Source organism: Brachyistius frenatus, unplaced genomic scaffold, assembly GCF_029030835.1.
Source record: "Brachyistius frenatus isolate BFR_SWC_R1_liver_20210118 unplaced genomic scaffold, ASM2903083v1 Contig_76, whole genome shotgun sequence".
Taxonomy (NCBI): domain Eukaryota; kingdom Metazoa; phylum Chordata; class Actinopteri; family Embiotocidae; genus Brachyistius; species Brachyistius frenatus.
In genome coordinates this window covers 690,001-711,524 of record NW_027210675.1, presented here as the reverse complement: position 1 = coordinate 711,524, position 21,524 = coordinate 690,001, and the positions used below count along the sequence as shown (strand labels likewise).

At 38.4% G+C, this 21,524-nt stretch overlaps 1 protein-coding gene across 2 annotated transcripts in view; it reads left to right on the top strand.

Annotated features, from left to right (window-relative positions):
* The window catches only part of lama2 (laminin, alpha 2), a 182,072-nt gene that overhangs the window by 25,879 nt on the left and 134,669 nt on the right, over positions 1-21,524 (top strand). For both annotated transcript variants that reach the window (XM_069708505.1, XM_069708504.1), the window contains exons 2-3: positions 8,778-8,948; positions 10,949-11,061. In XM_069708505.1, coding sequence (XP_069564606.1) covers positions 8,778-8,948; positions 10,949-11,061 — 284 coding nt within the window. The remainder of the gene's footprint in view (positions 1-8,777; positions 8,949-10,948; positions 11,062-21,524) is intronic.

Sequence of the window (21,524 nt, the reverse complement as noted above, 5' to 3'; positions counted from 1 at the left end):
CAGTTCGAAAGTGGTTCAGAAGATCTTGCGACAAGCTGTTTTCCCGGTAGACGTTTGTGTCACCGTACGACACAGAGACAGAAACAGGAAGCCACTCAACGTCCACGAAATATAATTTCCCCCCCTTTTACAAAAGTCATTCATGTATCCAACATGTCGGCTTGAACTATGTTACCATAGAAACAGCATGCAGCAACCAGCGAACGCCGACAGCCGTCGTTGTTAATATTTAGCTCTTTGGTTAGATGTGAGCTTTGCTGAACAATATCAATAAACGTTACGACTTGCAGCGACAGGTCGACAGCTGCGTGCTTGTCTCTCTGTGTGCGACGTGGTTAAGATGAAAACGGATCAAATGCAATATTTAAATCTTTCATTTGTCATGTTTATAAAAGTGACGATTGTCGCGGCCGGGTTAATTTCTCTTTTAAGTTATTCCTTTAAAACATTGTTTTATTTAAACTTCAATCACCAATGACATCAAATTTACGCCAACAATTACTCTCGTGTCTATGAGAAACATTGTGAGGTCGATGTGATGCAGCACATAAGTGGTCACAAACCAAAGATTGTTTTGTCTGAGGGAGCAACTGTCGGATCATTGATATTATTGGCCACGAGTGGCAAGAATCAGTGAGCAAGAAGCCGTAGACCCCCCCCAAAAAATTTATTTTGTTTACCCAGTCGTGACGCGAAGTTTGATATGTCCAGATAAGAAGATAATTAAGATTTTGAAATTGTCAGAGTCGTCGTAGCTGCTTTTCATTTCACCTGCCGGAGGACAGTTTGAGGATATTTGCCACAACTCCTGGCATGCGTTGAATCCTCCTGTCCTCGTTAAACCGCTAAAATCCCATTTCCTGGATCGCCGTATTTATGAAGCTCAAAGGAAGAACAGAAATCATATTTCAGGTGTTTGGAGCACAGCTGAACTAACAAAAGCAGATTAGTTCTTTTTTTTTTTTTTTTTTTAGGAGAGATCCTCACGAAGCTGAAGATGAGTCCTGGACTGATTAGTGTTTATGTTGGAAAGCCGGAAATTAATTTGTCTATGTGTGTGGCTCATATTCGTTTGTGTCGGGATGGTGAAGTAATTGTCCATACTGCACATGTGAATGCATATATTTTTTCCATGTGGGTCAGAGCTCACTATTTTACATCTGTAATGCACCTACACACTGCTGTATGTAAATATCTTTATAGAAAGGTTCTGTGTGTTGACGATTACTGCAGTCTCATCCCTCATTCCTCTCCTGGCCCTGACCTTTTTAAACAACACTCTATCTTTCGCTGGGAATCCCTCCATCCGTCTCTCGATCTCCATCAATCTTTCTATCTTTTTCTCCATCCATATCTCTCTCTCACCCGTCCTCCCCTCCCCTCCAACCACTCAAGATGAAGGGAGAGGTGGAAAGCTAGAGAGAGAGAGAGAGAGATGCAGAGAGAGATGATCCTGTCTTTTTCAACCTTCTTCTTATTCCATCAAGCATACATCTCGCCTCAAAACTCAACAATAACACATCCATCACACACACATAACCACACTCACAGCAAGGCAAGCAGTGCAGAGTCATCTTCTGCCGTGACAGAAAAAAAGCAAATCATGTTTTCTTCATAATGTAATAAGAAAGCTTTATAAAATAAAAATAATGTGCTGTCTTGGCGAGCTTGTGGAAATCTGCTCAGTGGGGACATTTTCTCTTTTGATTTAATGTAGACTTGCATATTGATGACATATTGTCCTTATTACCACCTTTACAAGTAACAAGGTTCAATATTCTCACAAAGGGTGTCACAATATATTGGTATTGACAATAATTGTGATTTTGAAATGATAAAATATGTGAATAGCGACGGTATACATCCCATTTACACCCCAACACAGTTGGTGTCAGTCTGTTGTGGATGTTCCCTTATGCCGGTTGCACTGTCAGCCAAACAGAGGGGGAACCTTCATAAAATATAACTCCAGATGATCAATGATCCATTCACGATGAGGATGCCTGCCTGCCCTGGACCCAGATGGAACAATTGAGATACACACATCAGCTGTCCCATTTATGATCACTTGCATTAATATAGGTATGTATACCACCTTCCCACTTTGTGCACTTGTGGTTTTGAGTTTTATTCTCAAAAGTTATGAGGGAAGAAGGCATGCTGGGAAATGCTAATTTGTTTGTGATGTGTCTTGTGTGGGGTGTTTGGGCACCAGGATCAATCATAATTATATTATGCATAATTATGATTACACTGGTGTGCTCAGTTGTCACAGATCTGGTTTATCACATGATTTATGGGAGAAGTTCTGTGTGACCCCTACCGTTACCTTGAAAGAGACCCATTGCTTCATCAAAACTAGTGTATAGGGACCGTCAGTGAGACGCTAGAGGGCTTTTAATTTGAAACGAAAGCTTTTCATTTCACATGGATACGGGGAGGCGCTCAGAAATAGTGCTTCTGTTTCTCCCTGCTTGCTGTGATAACATTGAAAAATAACAGAGCAGCCGTCTGAAACGGCTACTTCAGTTATTAATGATGTCGAGTTTTATTTTTAACGTCTTTGTCAGCTAACTTTTGGGATGGAAATAATTGTGAGGAAGTGAGAGGAGACCATTCAGTGAGGTTTATTGACAGCAGCTCGATCGAGGAGAGAGATCACAACATGTGATGGTGCCGGTGATAAACCTCTCCATGAACTCTCACCAAGGCCCAGTTAGAAAGGAATAGAGTCTTTCAAATAAGCACATGAATTTGTCCTTGGAGTTTTTTCCTGCCTAACTGAGAGTCTGCCAGGCTTTCTCCAGTCGAAGTATAATCAACAATAATCTTGAACAGTTAGTTCATGAGGTCGGGCTGCCCTTACAGGAACCTTTTCCCTACCTGCGTCAGGCAATCAGAGGAGTCTCCGAGTAGCCCTAACAATAGAATTTCTCTGACAACGTAAAAACATTTGACATAAAATGAAATAGGCTATCCAAGCTGGGGGTGAAGAAAATGTTGAGGCCAGCCAAGTCGGTGACCACTTTGACAAGGTCAAGGTTAGAAGTTTGAGCTGCTTGGTTAACAAAACTTTGACATTTTTTTTTTTTTTTTACCCAGCTACGAATATCAGCTTTAAATATTAGCAAAACACATCAAGTTTAGGATGTTGAAATTGTGCAGCGATGACACTGCCCAGCTTTCACTGGGGTATACCTATACATTTTGACAGTATTATAATTTAGAGCCCTTATGGCAGTAAATCCTCTGAGACATTTGGTTAACAGAGCGTAGATTGAGAATAGAGATACCGACAGACAGACAGACAGACAGACACAGACAGACAGACAGACAGACAGACAGGTTACCGAAGTTATCAGAGCAGAGAGAAAAGAATGGAAGGTGATGAACCTGAGTGTGTGTGTGTGTGTGTGTGTGTGTGCATGAGACAGCCACAGACCCGTAGGCAGACAATCATTGTGTCCTTGTCATTCAGCGAATCTGAAATGTGAACCCCCATCTTTAGCCAGCCCTCTCCGTTTCTCTGCTATCTCACCTCATTGTTCGACATAAAAGGCAAGAGAGAAAAAAATGTTATCACTCCCCGAAGTCAGAATTGTACATTTGATTAGATTTCACCACTAAACAATTTTGATGTTTAGTAGAGAATTATAAAACTCCAGAAGGTACATTTTCTAAACGTGTCCTTTTCTCCTGCTGCTTTATACATTATTTTGTGAAAGCAGGATTTTCCAAATGACAATTGAAATGTGAGAATTGTGTTTTGTTTAGGTTGAGATTAACTCAAATGTTGTGCACCCCTGAATTTAGCTGTATAGGGTTTTCACTTAATAGCCTGGGTCGAGAGCTCAGATTTGCTGCCCGCATCTCAGATTCTTTTAGTGATCCAATTCGGTGTGCTGTTTAGTTCATCGATAGAGACTTTCCTAGTTGGAGAAACAACCAAATCAATCACAGCTCAGTATGTGTGCATATAAATGAATGTTCTTGCAAAAGACCCCCAAAAAGCACTATCAATGAGTTTGAAAAAGTGCCCATAAAAAGCTCAGAAATTCCCCAAATCAGACAAGCTGATAAAGTAGAATATATGCTCTAAACCTGTGAAAGTATCAATTGGTGGTTTCGAGCAATTTAAACCTCAAAATGAATCCAAACAAAGTCAAGGGAGCATCTATGGTTAGGATTTAACGTCACCACCAATATTTCCCAGCTAGATTGGAAGAGGAAAAACCAATAGAAGCAGCCAAAGCAGACCAAAATATGCAGTCACAGTTGGAACAAATGAAATTCCCCTTTGAATTTCTTGTGATTCCACAAATCAGACTCTCTGAACTGATAAGAAGCTTAAGGTATCAAATCATGGCAAAATGACACTTTTAAATATTGCACAGTCTCCCACGCACATTTGTGTCTGGAGACTATTCCAGGTCGTGGCTCTATACCCATTTATAAAGAGGATGTTGGCTTGATTTCCTGGCAGAAGCAAGAGGCAGGAGATATACATGGCGTGGAGAAGACCCATAAAAATAGGTTCATGGAAACAACAGGTTTGATTTTGCATTAAGACCTGAACTGAGGGGATTTTTGATTAGTGGAGTCTGTACTTTCTGTGTTGGCTACATGATAACTAGATGCTGCATCCTTTTTTTTTAAATTTCCTCTTGTGACAGGATTGTGGGTCAATAGTCTCACAAGTCATCAGTGTGTACAGGTCGTGCATGCTGTCACTTTCTTTGAGATGTTTATCTTTTGTGCAGTGTTAAAGAGTTGAACCTGCTCTCTGCTGACTGGGCTCTTTTGAGAGGTGGACTGAATATCAGAGTTGAAATCTTGAGGCATCCAAAAAGAGGAAACCGCACAATGAATAGATGAAATTGAAAAGATATTTGATAAAGCATGTATAAAAGAGGCCTTATTGTCATTATAATGTTCAGGCTGAGGTACAGAAAGGGGAGTTGTACTCACTCGGACTGCTTCATTTTATGATAGAGTTGGGAATTAGGCATTGTTATTATTGTGGTATTTGTGTGACTGTGGCTTCGCATGTACTGCATTTTGGATAACCTATGGACATAATTGATGTGTAAAAGGATGAATTTACAGCAACATAAACTCCTGTTCAATTCATCAAAAGGTGATTCCATTTTATTTTGACCAAGTTTATTTCCCCTATATGTGGCTATTGTTGCTATTGTGTGTCATGTTAATGTCGCACTCACTGAAAACAATAAATAAATTAAAACAATATATTGGGGCACGCAACACATCCCTCCTACAAGTTCCCAGATTTACATGATCATTTTCGGTGATCGACTGTGGCCGTGAACATCAATACAGAAAGGAGACGCCTACAACTGTCATTTTAGCTAACTGCATAGGGGTCTACATCAGTGGCAACTTGGCCTTTTTGACTTGCTTGAAGCAGTTGTGTGGGAAATTTAGATTGTGGAGCTAATTATAGCATCACCACCTTAAACTACACATCAAATAACATCCAATCTGGCTGAAATTTGGCCTAATTGCAAAGTGATCTAAAATCGTTTTAAACCTACTTGATGGATAGTGAGAGATAATTTGTTTTAATTCTCACTTGTTTTAGCATTTATATCTTAAATAATTAGATTTAATTCAAATATCTGTCTTTTTTTTTTTAATGAATTGTGGTTTCAATGTTACTATGCTTTATGGTGAATTAGCACTATATGTAATAAATAAGGTACAAATTCTTCAACTTCTCAATATTTCTGAAGAACTGAAGAAGACTTTTGGACGAGAGGTGAAATGTCCGCAGGAAACTCTAGCAAGTCCACTTTCCATTGCATCACACTTAAACTCCGTTATGGAAATCTGGGCTTCCGAAGTGGTGGCCGGTTGTCGGATATCATTACTGAAAGGTCTGGCAGCATGTGTGTACATGATATGTTGTGAGTATCTGTGTGAGAATGTGTACACATTTGTGAGAGAGACTTTGGGTGTCTCAGATGTTCTTCACAGTTCATCAGTGTTGACATCTGGCCAAACAGCTGGACACACACACACACACACACACACACACACACACACACACACACACACACACACACACACACACACACACACACACACACACACACACACACACACACACACACACACACACACACACACTGTCCACACTTTCACGAGTGCTTCTCTTCTGCACTTTTGAAAAAAAAATCTTTTTTCATCTCATCTTCCCTTCTGTCTGTCTCCTCTATGTGCAGATGTTGTACATTCACATGTTCGGATTTATGATTGTGTATAAGTGCACACGTTATCTTATGCTAAACAGTATGTTCATGTGTTTATCTGTGTTTGTGTTTGACTGTGTTTTCCAGACAGGAAATGTGAACCACATGCATGTTGAGCATTCCAGTAACTGCAACTTCAACGAGATTTACTCTGAGCACTCTAATGCGCTTTTACTGTGGGAACGACGCAGACGAGTTACGTCGAAGGGCTGAAAAACACACCGATATTTCACGCTGAATTTGTATTGTGGTGACATGAGGATGTAAATAACCAGTTTGTTTGGAGCTCTGTAGCTTCAGAAGTTCAGTTCCCTTCAAATCTTCTTCGGTTAACACAAGATACTTGGTTTGCGGTATAGAAAATGTTACACATTTTATAGCACGTGCATATTGCACTAACAAAGGACGAACACTGCATAATGAGATACACTATCTAAATTATTTCATACAATTTGAGAAGTTCTTTAAAGTCCCTCTGCTGGCATCGATTAAACTCCTAAAAACTCCTTATTTGAATCAAAACTACATATTTAGAAGTTAGTTTTTTATTCAAGAAAATAATCCCTTAATGCCTCAAAGTGGCTGAGATGTAACTGTACACCTTTGCCCTCACTCAGTACATGCAGAGCTATAAATATGCAAATAGTCCCCACCTCTATCTCTCACCTCGCCTGCAACTCCATGATACGGACAGTCCCATCCTATAAGCAGATGGGATTGGCTTTCCTAGTTTGTGATGTATGAAACCCTGGCTGTCTGAGTCTGTGTTGTTGAAACTATGAAACTGTCACTGCGGTTTAAAAACAGAAATGCTCAGCCAAGTATTTTAGTGTATAAAAAAACACCACATTGACATGTTACTAAAGTCAAAAACTTGATTTTCATCTGACCTTTACCAGAATGTCTAAGTTTTGGACTTTTAGTTGAATATATCAGGCAATTTAAACACCAACTTAATCTTTGGGAAGCTTTTCAATTGCATACTCAAGAAAATATGTGGCAAATTATATATTTATATATAATGATCAGTTATTAAAATCATTGTGACTAGCCATCAAAAACATTCCTCCAACTGATAAAATGTTGCAGTGATTACAGTACACAAACTCCCTCTGTTTGAACATAACTGACCCCTTTTGTAATCTGATTTGAGTTGAGTTGTTATGTTGAGAAATGTGGTGTTACTTTTTTTTGCCTAGGAGATTTTTGGTTTCTCAACACACTGCAAGGGGTTGAAAACAAATCACAATTGCATAGTAGGACTTTATTAATGGATTCCAACCGCAACCTGCAAAGAAAATCTGTGTACTTCAGAGAATTTTCTATAATGAATGTTCTCTCTAAGGTTACATTCTGGCTGCAGGAGAGAAACATATCCAGGGATAGAAAAGGAAAGTTGCTTGAGCAACATAATGCAAATGAACAGTCTTTTGATGTAGTAGTGTGAAATTGGCCAAAGTCGGCACAGTTGAAAGCTGGTCGATGAAAATGTTCTCTCTGTGCTTATTTTATCCAAAGCAAAAGTGAACATGGCTATTGCTACTGTGACGTTAACTGCATTAAACTGTACTGAATATACACCCAGATTAAATAACTTGGAAGGTGTGAAACCATCGCCCTCCCCCTCATGTTCCAGGCTAATTACTCACAACCTCAGAACAACAGAAATACAAGCGGTAGCTGCCTCATTTGGAACAAGACTACGCAAGAGAAATTAAACATGTTTCCTTTGGAGAACAAATCCAGCCTGACCTCTTTTGAACTGCTCTGAACCGGCATGAATCTTTGTTTAGTGAAGATTGGACAATTAAACTGATGTTGCTAAAAAAAACTCAGTGTAGTCTGTAGTCTAATGTCACCTTTACACGTGATATCGAGAATGAGAGAATAATATATCAATATTAATATAAATATTGTTGTAAGTTAAGTGTAAGCGTATTGGTGTGTTCATTAGCAACTGGAGGCGAAAAAGCTCTGACCTCTGAGTGGGAAAATACACCTAAACGCCTGCCGAATTAGGAATATCCATTTGACTATTTGACTTCAGTTGACATGGCAGCGTGTGTTTGGTGAACAGAACAAATGTAATTGCTCCAAAAATAAGTTGAAATTGCCAAACGTGGTTAGCCTAGCATACCTAGTTTTCTAGTTGTCTGTTGAAAATGGCGGTACATCGAAACATGTAGAAATGTAGTGTACAATTAACACATACTGTGTTACATCTTGTCCCTTGGTTTGTTTTTATGGTCTTTTTTGTATTCTGAAAGCAGATTTTATAGGAAGTAGTTTGTTGTCTTCATATGAACACTCAAATAGGAAGTGAGATGTTCCCAAGCTTGAACACAAGATATTTCCCTTTTTGTTTACCCCGAAAAGAAAAAAAAAAACTGCTGCTTCTATATGTTTAACAAGATGCACAAAGCGTCTTATCTTTAATCATTTATGTCTGTATGTAATCACACATACATCATACATACAACATGTGTGTTGTTTTCCTTTTTCTAGGCCTGTTCCCAGCAGTGTTGAATCTGGCGACTATGGCAGATATAACAACTAATGCCACCTGCGGCTCAGCGGGTCCCGAGATGTTCTGTAAGCTGGTGGAACATGTACCAGGTCAGCCTGTGACAAACCCACAGTGTCGAATCTGCAACCAAAGGAGCAAAAAAGCAATCGGTAAGAAACATTCACGACACAATAAATATAGTCTTAGTGATTGCAATGATGAGTCATGCTAGAGGAGTTAATTAGAGCCCGATTGGCCAGATGTTGGCCAATTATTTTGTCTGAAATTATAATTATTGAATGAACTGAGGAATCAATTACAACATGACAAGATGACGATACAAAATTTGCCTGCGATCATTATTCAAACAGTCAACCAGACTCATCATAACACAATAGATCAATACTTCAATTAATCACTCGCCAGTGATACAGCCAAACAACCAATTGGATTGTGAGCAAAGCAGTCAGTGATTAGTCAGTCAACAAACTGCTAAGTCAGTCATCAATCAGCCAGTAAGTCTGTTGGTGTAACAGTTAGTCAGCCAGAATGGGAGAAAAAATAAAATTATGGGATGATAAAGGGGGAAGTAGAAGAGAGTGAGGGGTAAGACTGAAAGAAAGATTAACTAAAATTTGATTTATTCATGTCAAGCGATCACTTCAATGAAGTTTGGCAATTTAACAAATTTGGATACACTCGGATGAGAGGAATTGGATGTTTTGATTGTGGAAAGGCTCATGTTGAGAATAAGGTTAGGGTCAGGGACTGACAGTAAAGCAACCAATCACAACAGCGCAGAACGCGCATCCCTCCGGCCAATCCAATCTATCACTAATGAAAAGGTTTTTGCAGGTTAGAAAATTTGGTAGCTAAAGCTTATTTATTAATTTTAATAACCGATATTTAACCAGTACAAAACTTAAGTGAAAAAACAACATTTTGCAGTTTTACAGAAAGTTTGTTGACATTTACTTTTGGCTGGATAACCGTGAGTTACTGGAATCCTGTCACCATCAGGTTGCCAGACATCCAGGCCAAGAAATAACCAATCACATTATTCCCACATGAAACAAAACAATTTTTTTCGTCAGTTCCCTTGTTGAATAAATGAAATAATTGAGAAGTCAGGCTTGCCATTTCACCCTGGCTCTAGTCTTTATATGCAAATCTAATGGTCTCCTGGCCCCAGCTTCGTTTTTGTTGGAAATTATTCTGTATATTTCCTCTTCTAATTACTGTAGGTAAAAAGGAAACTAAGTTAATTTCCAAAAATATTGAACTTTTAATTTCCTGTTTAGTGGTTAACTGATTAACGGACTGATCTGGCAGATAGACTGATTCAATGAATATGTATGTGGACTTCTTTTATTTACTTTCAGTGTGAGAATCCTGTATTCTGTCTTCTTTCTAAATCTCAGGAGATAAAAAAAGAGGGGAGAGGGATGATGTTGTAAAATGTGAGGAGAGTTAAGAGATAATAATTTAGTTTACCAAAGAATGTGTAGCATCTTTACTTTTCTAGCAGTAGTTGCCATGGTTTTTAACAGAAATGTCACACATAAGTAGCCAGATGATTGACAGGTGTCAGTCAAGATGAAACATCATTTCTTAAAAATCCTTGTTCACGCACATATAAGCATCCATACTATACCGCACACACAGCATACAGAAAAGCTCTTCATAGCCACCTTTGCTATACAATGAACTAATAATGTATTTTATTTGCCTGCTCCATCAAAGCTATTGTGTAGAGTTGTAAAAGCACCCAGAAGTAGATTGTGCAAATGGGGTAAAACATTTTTTTCTTCATTCAGAGGTGAAATAAAATAATTTCAAATGGAAAGAAAATATTTTTTTCTTTCTTTTACAAGGTAAAAAAATATCTGCCTTCGAATGGTTCAAAAATGCCAGAGAGGAGAAAGAATAGTGAAGAATAGTTTTCCTTTGGAATAATGCTGAATTCAAGAAGAAAAAGACTACTAGTTATTTAAATACCCCCCGCCCCCTCCTTCCTTCTCCCTCCCTCTCTCTTACTGTGTGTGTGTGTGTGTGTGTGTGTGTGTGTGTGTGTGTGTGTGTGTGTGTGTGTGTGTGTGTGTGTGTGTGTGTGTGTGTGTGTGTGTGTGTGTGTGTGTGTGTGTGTGTGTGTGTGTGTGTGTATTTACAGAGCGTCATCCTATAGAGTATGCCATCGATGGAACCAACCGTTGGTGGCAAAGTCCCTCCATCAAGAATGGAATGGACTACCACTATGTGACGATCACACTGGATTTAAAGCAGGTAGAAAACACACACACACACACACACACACACACACACACACACACACACACACACACACACACACACACACACACACACACACACACACACACACACACACACACACACACACACACACACACACACAGTATGGAGGGGTCAGAAGAGTCATTGAAATATCACACGCATACAGGATGCTTGTTATGAACTGACCAAACATATTGTCCAGATTATCCGGCAATCCAGCAGCTGGTTTAGCCTCGGCTAACGGCCCATAGCTCTGCAGAAGGCCTGACCTTATGTTTTGCTGTTAACACGTCCTCCAACTCTTGATAAACAAATGACTCCTCAATGAAGAAGTTGAACATTACCTGGACAGCTAAAGACACATTTAAATTGAAGATAACTTTGGAGTCACAAGGAATTTCAGTTCATTGCATTTTATGTCTTTTGGTGAAGGCTTACCACCTCCCCCGCATTCTTGCAGCAAGCTAACATGTCCTGTACCAATCTGTCTACTGAACACAAACTGATATTAAATCTCCATCATAATGCCTTTAAGACAGTAAACAAACCGACCATAACTGTCAAAGTTACTGGTGTTATAATTATATTGTGGTGTAAGGACACCATTCATTACAGGACAAAAGTCATCACAACTCTAATGCATCACAAGTACTGTAAGTAATTACTAAGTAATGCATTACTGCCCAATACTGCACATAACACTCACAACACTTATGCACATGTGGAAATGTAAGTGATTTGAATAAAATATCTAAAATTAAATAGCTTTTTGAGTAAATTAATAAACACCTCGTGTGAAGGAAGGAAACAAAAACACCATCTCAAATATTCAGTCACACATGCATGCGGACATGTGGGATACATGCAGTAATAAGGAATGATCATATATGCACATGTGCATTTACATGTGTTGATACAAAAAAAACAACAAGGCAGACAAATGTAAAAATGCTTGGTGTGGTAGGGGTGTTTCTTATGGCACTACCACATACATTAAATAAGTACACAAATTAACATACGTGTGTGTGTGTGAGAGCTCAATTATTCTGTATTCGTATGTTAATTCCTTGGAGGCTAAACCCCTACCTTAAGTTGATGATGCCTCCAAAATTTGTCTTTCCACGCTCAAACTGCCTCTCCCTCTGGGCTTGTAAGGTGGCTGTGCGAAGTCTCTTTACAGAACGACAGCTGTGGTCGGCTTGGATTTATAATGGCTGGAGAGGATGTTAATGGTGACTTGTCATTATTGGAATCCATTGTAAGTGCCATGAATCAAAGCTGACTGCAGCCTCCAGTCTCTGTGAAGAGACAAACCTTTTTACATTGATCAACATTCAGTTAACAGCATCAATAACTCAGGTTTTGTTGTTGTGTTTGTCGTTTCTCTATTTGTGTGGAAGCATTCTGAAATTGAGACAGTTATTTAAGCACTATTATTAAAACCGGTTCCACAGTTAAGTCTGCGTACGTTTCATTGACACCGGCCCATTATATAGTGCGTCCTGCATTTTTCATTCATGGGAGGAAACATTTTATTTTATTTTTTTATTTTATTTTTTATCAAAGGAAGCAAACAGAAATAGGGAAAATAAAACATTTGGCAATTACTCACCAAATCGGCATAAATAAATATGAAAATATGTTTAAACCACGCTCACACATTTAAGGAATCCAAATTGCATCAAATCAAACTAGTCTGCATGTCTTCCAACCATAGGAAGAAAGTGAAGCACACAGAGGAAAGCCACGCAGACACATAGAGAGCACAGGGTGGTCTGAACCCTAAAACTTCTGTTAGAAAATACAATATAATGATTATATGGCTCAATATAACACCACGTTAAAATGCCTTGGGTTACCTGGGTTACACTCTCCCCCTCTAAACTGCATGAAAACTAAGATTCAGTAGGGCTGGAACTATTTCAACCAACTCTTTGTCAACTGTTTGTCACTCTTTAAATATGAGTCTCTATTTTTAAATTGGGAAGCTTGGCAGGAATCTTGAATTCAAGGATTCAGGAGAAACCCTAGGTTCATTGAGAAGTCAGTAAAAAAATGCTCTGAAGGTTAGAAATAGATACATTTTAGATGAATAAAAAACCCAGTATTTGAGACAACTACCACAATATCACCAGAAAAACTAACAATCACATGTCAATGAAAGAAAAGTTCAACTTAAATGAACAATAACTATTTATGAATTGTATAAAAAATAAAATAAATACAAAAATGTTTTTTTTTTTTTTTCTTAAAGTACATTTAGGCTCATAGCTGTTGCTGGAACATTCGGAGATTGACTTTGGGTTAAGATCTTTGTCGCTTTACCGTCTCTTCTGGCTCCACTCACAACATGCTGCAAAGAGGCCTTGAAATGTATCTAAAAAGTTAAAGATGAGAGCTAGAAAAGCAGAAATGGTGGAACAAAAGAAAGGGAAAAATATATATAAAGAGGTAAAGGTAAAGAAATAGATTCCAAAAAGATGTAAGAAAAAGACAAAACAACAGAGCTAAGAGACATACATTTTAAAATCCGAGGTGATGTCATTGCAGTACACTTATCAGAAACACAATGCCAAAGGCTTTTTTCATCACAAAAAAATATATTAATATTACCTTATATTGTAAAATGTGTTTGTTTTTAACAACATTTTTCAAAATACAGTATATCGAGCATTAATGAAGTGGACTTCATATGTTAATGGGGTGCTGGCAGAGACCCAGCAATGAAATACCTTAAGCCAACATTTTCATATTAAAATCTCACTTTATCTTACACCACGGGGCAGACTTGGCAAAAATAAAATAAAGACATGGCAAAGAGCAGAACCCTTAAGCTTAAGAAAAAAAATCAGCAAATGTTAACCTCTCTTTTTTTACATTGCACTTTTTCTATTCTAATCTTTCTATGGCTAGAATAACACAGTCAAGACACATGGATGGATGCTGAATGCAACAGAGTGATTCTGTTGTCAGTGCAGCGTTTTTAACAAAACAAAGACAAACCATAAAATAAACAGTATGTTTTGAATACTATTGTAACATGGGGATTTTTCAATATTTCAGGTCAGATTTCTAGTCGTCATATAGGCACACAGAGGACAGAACAATAGCTAATGAAAAAACTGAGGTGAACTTGATCTATTTCCTTTGTTTTTGCCAACCATCACGTATGTAGAATATAATTATACCTCTGGACAGGAAGTAAAACAGCAGCCATCTCGACATGTTAATGACTTTGGGCCCATCAATCACATCTTTCACCACTGCAGTGTGCCTGCTGAATAAATATTCAACCTAAAATGGTCTCACAAATACACACACACACACACACACACACACACACACACACACACACACACACACACACACACACACACACACACACACACACACACACACACACACACACACACACACACACACACACACACACACACAGTGGCACAGACAATGAATGCATCGACCTGGTAAATAATACTCACTCAATTCTCTCTCCAATATTAGTGTGTGGGGAAGGTGACTGACACATGCACTTATCCACATTCAAAAATTCATAGAGATGCACAAAGAATCGATGAAAAAAATACGATAAGCGTTGACAGATACGAATATACTGTGTCAGGTGCAATCAGAAAGTCCCGTTGTGCAACAGTTCAGGTTTTTTTTCCACTTGATGTTTTCCCTCAGATGCCTCAAAATATCACAGTTGAATTTGGTCTCGACAGTCTGACCCTGGGAGAGAAATTGAAGGTGCCAACATGCAAAGAAAGCAAACAAACATGTGGTTGCACTCCTAACCTGACGCTCGTTCTTCGCTCTTGGAAAGTGGCGTACTGCCACTCTGGAAACGCGAAAGCCACTAAAAACACCTTCGCCCGGATCATTGCTTCATTGCCGTAGATGTTCAAGGGTCTCTGTTGTCGACTTCCTGAGTTTGACTCAAAATTTGATGATTGCTCTCAGCTCACGTTAAAATACAGGTGCTGATGTTGGTCAAATTATATAACTTGGAATATTTCCTCACACAACTTATCGCTTCCCCCTTGTGTGCATCACTGACCTTTTAGACAAACTTTGAGCGATTTAGAGTATCATCCTGACTGTCCATTAAATTATTTAAGTGAAGAATGATTTCAAAAATATTTTCTTGTGAGGTTGTGGTTTGTCTCGTGCGAAAAATATCCTGCTGTTTATGTCTCAATGCTACAGTCTCTGACATTTAGACCACATTGCCTACTTGCAACATGTCATGTCATGTCATGTCAATATATATGTATATATTCACACATGAATGAATATATATATGTGTATATATATATGTGTGTATATGTATGTGTATATATGTATATAAAGTATTTGGGCATGAGATGGCGTTCTCAATTTTATCTGAGAAGACTGAAAACAATCCCTTTGTCATCAAGCAACTGTTTATGACTTAAATTGTGTATTGATTGCAGTAATATTAGATCACACCTGATTTGCTGTGATTGATTGTCTGCTAAACAGCATCATTGTCTGAGGATGCACATGTGTGAATATGTGCATGCTTCAGTGGATGTTTTGTGTATATGTATGTGTGAGGCTCGATCAGGAAAGCTATTTACCCTCCAGTGCACTGAATTTCCCTCGCGACCACAGTCATCTCACTCAGAAAATGACAGCGGACTTGTGCGTTTGTGTGTGTGGTTATCGCCTGTGACATCACCACTCTCATTTCCTCTCTTGTTATTGTTGAGCCTCTCTGGACAGAAAGACAAAATAATGAGAAAGAGTGGGAGCTGAGGGTCCATGTGTGCCTCTGTGTGTCTGTGTGTGTGTGCGTTTCTGTGTGTGTGTGTGTGTGTGTGTGTGTGTGTGTGTGTGTGTGTGTGTGTGTGTGTGTGTGTGTGTGTGTGTGTGTGTGTGTGTTAGAGACAGTTGAAGTCTGTGTATATTCTTTATTAGTTTTAGATGAATTCTTGAACTGTATTTTTGCATAGAGATGTATTGGACTTGACAGTACACTAAAAGGCTTCTGCAGATAGACGTGAGAATCATTTCTGACTTTGTGAAAACTTTCTAAGTTCTGGTTATTTTTAAGGTTTGATTTACAGTTTAAAACTTAAAAAAAAAAAATGTTTAAATTGTCACTCTTTTCATTTCTCTTATTAGTGGGCTTTTACACCTCCAGTCATTCCATATCACATGTTCGTTTTCCAGCCATGCAACTCCTGTGTGTGAAATCTTGTGTTGCCTGTGGCGCTGGCATTACTATGCATATTGATTAAGTAATTAGTAGTAAATGCATTAGGACTATTTTACCAGGAGGAGCTAAACTTGCCTTGTTTCGCTGTGGCAACAGTCTTCCGTCAGCGTCAGACAGGATGCGGTTAAATTGCAGTTATTATGGAAATGCAGCGATCAGTTTGATTGATGGACAGCGGTTAAATCATGCAGCAGCTCTGCTCTCTGGGGAGGGGAGGAGAACCGGGTGATCAGAGTCCTGAAAAAGGCTGCCAGTCAAAGTGCTTTTATCCGCAGGTCTAAAATACATCAACATGGACACATGCCCAAAACACACACAGAAAATGCATATAAAGGGTGTGCACATGCCACATGGAAAATTACTGCTCTGACCTTATGACACACTAGCTTTACCTGGCACAATTTTCACTGCACCTCATTTTTGTTTATGTTTTTAAGGAGTTCCACACAGAACTTGTAGAAAGCTTTTATATTTTTGTTCATGTTTGTGTATCTATTCTCGGTAATATCTGGTAGCAATGTGTTCTTCTTTCCCTTCTTTTGTCGTTTTATTGCAAATGTTAAACGGCTTTTCGGTGCATTACCGCCATCTTCTGGTGAAAGTTCTGCATTGCCAGTGGCAGTAAAATCAATGGACAATATATTTTTAAAGACAAAACGATAAGTCTCAATGTGCGAGTGTATGAGTTCTTACTTGAGGGTGCAAAGCAAAGCTCTGGTGTCAGAAGAAGGAAAGCATAAGAACCCTGTTGACTGAATTTTTTATGATCTACTGACTCCTCAAAATTTTATGATCATGACCCATTTCCCACATTTTTAAATTCTCCGCAGATACACTGCATATCCACGTCGTTTTTACCAAAACATTTAAATCAGTGTCCAAAATTACACATCAGGTGGAAACTTTTTATTTTGAAAGATGTGATGCAGATGTTTGAGCTTGGAGTCCATCAGTTCTCATTTATAATGGAAGGAAAGTGCATTTCTATCTTATCTGAGACATTTTATTTGTTGGATGGTATTTTCTTTATTTTCCCCGAGAAACATACATCAAACCGAAGAACGCAACATAATGACATTTGGCAACACAACAGCGTCTCTTTAGGTGTTTTTTATTATGTAACAAATACATCAAACATAAAAATGATACGGTCAGAGCTTTCAGTGCCAGAAAAAATATCTTTATTCATGACGGAGAAGCTGTAAATTACACATCTGCTGTACCCAATGAAACTTTGTTTAATGTTTGAGAGGAGGCCGGGCCAAAGCAAGAATGTGGGAGAGATTTCAGCATCTGGTGTTTTGTGTCGACTAAAGCCTATTTAAAAGCTTAAAGACAAATTACGGCTCAGTCTGTGAGCGAGCGTGTTAGTATGGATAGGCATTTTATTTGTGTGCAAGTATGTTTTGGGCAGTTTAGACAGATATGCAGACTTACAGAGTGGATTTCAAATGGCTGTTGCACAATAAGCGGATCCTCTGTTTTACCCAGAGCCCCGTGTTTGTATATACTGTAGCCTTTTCACTTTTTAAGCCAATTTTACCATCCTAAGTGTGTAGGTATTGTTTTTTTCTGCAATTCAGTCAAATATTGAACTCTTCTAATGTATTTGGCGGCTGAACTGTCAACAGACATTTATTCAAAATGCTGCTGCATTGGAAATACCTCTCCAAATTGTTTTTATTGGTAGCCTGGCGAAAAAGCAGAAAGATTTTGCATTGAGATGAGTGAATGGCTCCGCTGAATATCTGCTAGTTGTTTGCCTGCATTTAGTTTGGCAGTCAGGGGTGCTGGATGATTCATGCTATTTAGAAATGGGCCAACAGATACTTTATTAGTCCAGTGAGATGTTAACACATTTTCATTTGAAGTGACAGTAAATTTTAACGAGTCTACATACCAGTTCTGTGGCTCTGACGGCGTAGCCACCTGTGTTTATGTCTGAATCCTAAAAAAAACCCACACATTTATGATTTTTGGTCATTGGTTTTCCCTCATTGTGTCTCATTCTGATCTTATCCCACTTTGTCTTTGATAAGTCTTTTGTTCTTTTGTGTGCGGATTGTACTGGAATTGACTGGATTACTAACTGGAATGGGAGGTTGATGCCAGTTTATCAGGCCAGAGAGATTTTAACACTTTCCATGTGAATGGTCTGTAAACACCAGCTGTTCAGCAAAACCGCTGTCACTGTGTGTCCAAATCACGCTGGGACAAAATGGATTCTTCACAGGCTATTTAATTGTATGCAACCCAACAATACTGGACACAGGGCTTAAATGGACTGATTGTGCATTAAAATAAATGTGTTAAGTGCTCATTTGGCTGTTATGCTCAGATAACTTCCAAAAGCCATTCGCTAGCATGACAGTTTTCAGTCAAGTATGTAAGATAGCAGTGATAAAATGCTTGAGAACTCTTTGAAAATGAACATTGATTTGTGTGGTTTTGAGTATTACAGTCACTTGTGAGATGTTAAAAGAGGATAAATGCAGTTTTTGTAACCTGTCAGTGAATAATTTGCCTCCTCGCCTCTGAAATCTCGAGTCTTTTATCTGAAGCTACGTGCAATATAAAAATAATCAAAATGCGTCAGTAGTTTATTTTGGAGTCACAGAATTATTCATCAGTGCAAAAGTAGACATACGATTCTTCATTTCATCTGAGGAAAAAGTGAGTCATTGATTTCTTTTCACTCTTTAGATTTGAACTAGACTTGCAAAGAGTGTGGAGATATGCTGTTCTCTCCTCTGAGATAACACCAATACTCAAAATAGAAAATAAATAAGTTTGATACTTTATTAATTGAATGAGAGCACCACCTTTTTGAGCATTAACCAGTTGGCATTCTGTATAGCCAGTCTAACCATTTCATCATTAACTTTATTGGCATAAAGAGTACTGTCACCCTTTTGTTATAGGCTGATAATAGTACTAAAAGGTAGACAGACCATTTGCTGCAATAGTGGATCTCATCAGTCATAAGCTACAGCATTTAACATGCATATCCTCTACTTGGGAGGCCTGCCAACGTAGATAAAGTCACTTATATTAGAACGCCTTCACTCTTTTCAAACAAATTTGGCCTGAGTTGTGAGTTGTGTGAGCTGCAGTAACTTTAGACTTCACTAAGGGCAGCCGGTGAGCTAGCATTTACCAATTGCGTGAGGTGTTTCGGCAACGTCAGTAAATTGTAGTTTCTAATGATAGCTTCCATGTGAGCCATTTAGGGAACATGTGCTAATTGTTACCACAGAAAAAAAAAACCTGGGTTGTTATTGTAATTTAATTCTAAATGGATTTTTATAAAATTTGTATTGCAAAAAATATCATTCAGGAACTGGCTTCGAAGTCAAGGAATTGGGAGCGGTATCAAATGTTATGTATCATTGACTTGCAATAATTATTAGTATGCTTGCTCCAGCCAGCTCAGCTTCAATCAAAGACCTATCAACATATTCACTTCGATAATTCGGTCTAAAGGAGCATTTATGATATATCTCAAAATAATTTTTTCTAATAATTTCAGTAATACAAATATTAATACTAATATCACTTGGACTTAACTTTGACTCCAAAAATAGAAGACCGATCTGTCCTCGAAGTAGGACAATAAAGACACCGGACTTGAAATGTGGTAACACAATAGAAATTGTTTTTATTAATAGTATGTTGAAAATCAGTTTGAGAGATTTCATTTTTTTTTATTATTTTATTCGGTGGTGTGCTTCCTTTAACCATTGAGAACATTTTGTTTGATTCATTGCAAGTGAAAAAAACACAGTCTCAAATGGAACCTGATGAAACCTGCAGACACCCTGCTTCTTTGAGCTCGTGGTTCTTGCACTATAAAAGAAAAGAATAAAATAAATAAATTCCCAAAAATCGGCATTTGAAACAAAAATCTAGCCAATTAAATTTCATACCAACGTGAGCTCAACATAAACGTACCTACCTGACATTAAATGTCATGAATATGAGATAAACATTTATTTACCAGCAGTGTGATTTCTTGCGGGACAGTTGTTGCTGTGTTTATTTGTTGATGCGGTGTTGAGCTTTAGGGGCAAAAAAGATCTTTCATCTGGTCTGATCAAAACAGAAAATATGACACACTGCAGTGCTACACACACACACACACACACACACACACACACACACACACACACACACACACACACACACACACACACACACTATTAGTTAGCTATGTTGATCTATGTTTAGCTGCTGGGGCTGCCTCGCTGTCCCAAAGTTGTCACCGTATTACAAGGTACCGCTGGAAGCTCTCTCTCTCTCACACACACACACACACACACACACACACACACACACACACACACACACACACACACACACACACACACACACACACACACACACACACACACACACACACACACACACACACACACACACACACACCCCGTCCTCGGCTAGAATAAAGGTAACAGTGACTCTTTGTAGGGGGTTTGAATGACTGCTATAAGGTTACCCTAAAAGACACTTTCTCACACGGACAAAAACACACATACTCACACATTTAGTTGCTTTCTCCCTATTCTAATTGCTGCAATGTGACACTGCTTCCCACGTCACGAGAAGAAAGAGAGATGTTCTCACAGGGAGAGAGAACGGGGTGAAAGACAGAGGGTGAAGAGAGACGGGGCGACAGGGAGGCAGCTTTTGACCTACATATGATGTTTGTATCTATATCTATGTACCTGTGTATCTATTGATCTGCCCCATCCCTATGTCGGTCTGTACATCTATTTATCTACCTTTATCATTAAATTTAAACAATATCAGTTCATCAGAATAAATTCTGGTAATTGTGTGTTCTAGATATTAAAAACCTGTAATTGAAAAGTATATAATGCTTGAATTGTATTGTTTAATCATGTTGTCAGTTTGTTTGGTTACTTTAATGGACTCTCAGTCTCCATGAACCAGGTTCACTGTAAACTATGGTTAATTGAGGTCGTGATCTGCAGCAGGAAACAATGATTTATGTATTTATATTTTTAAAGATACCAACTTTTAAATGTTTAAAGATTTAAAATCTTAACTTTTCTATCACTGTGTTGGTGTTTTTTTTTTTTACAGTTAAAACAAGTAAAAAGCACATTTTAGTACTTCAGGCTACATCACCTGTAATGTTCGCCATAAGTAAGGTGACAACTAGTACAACTTTATTTTTCAACACATC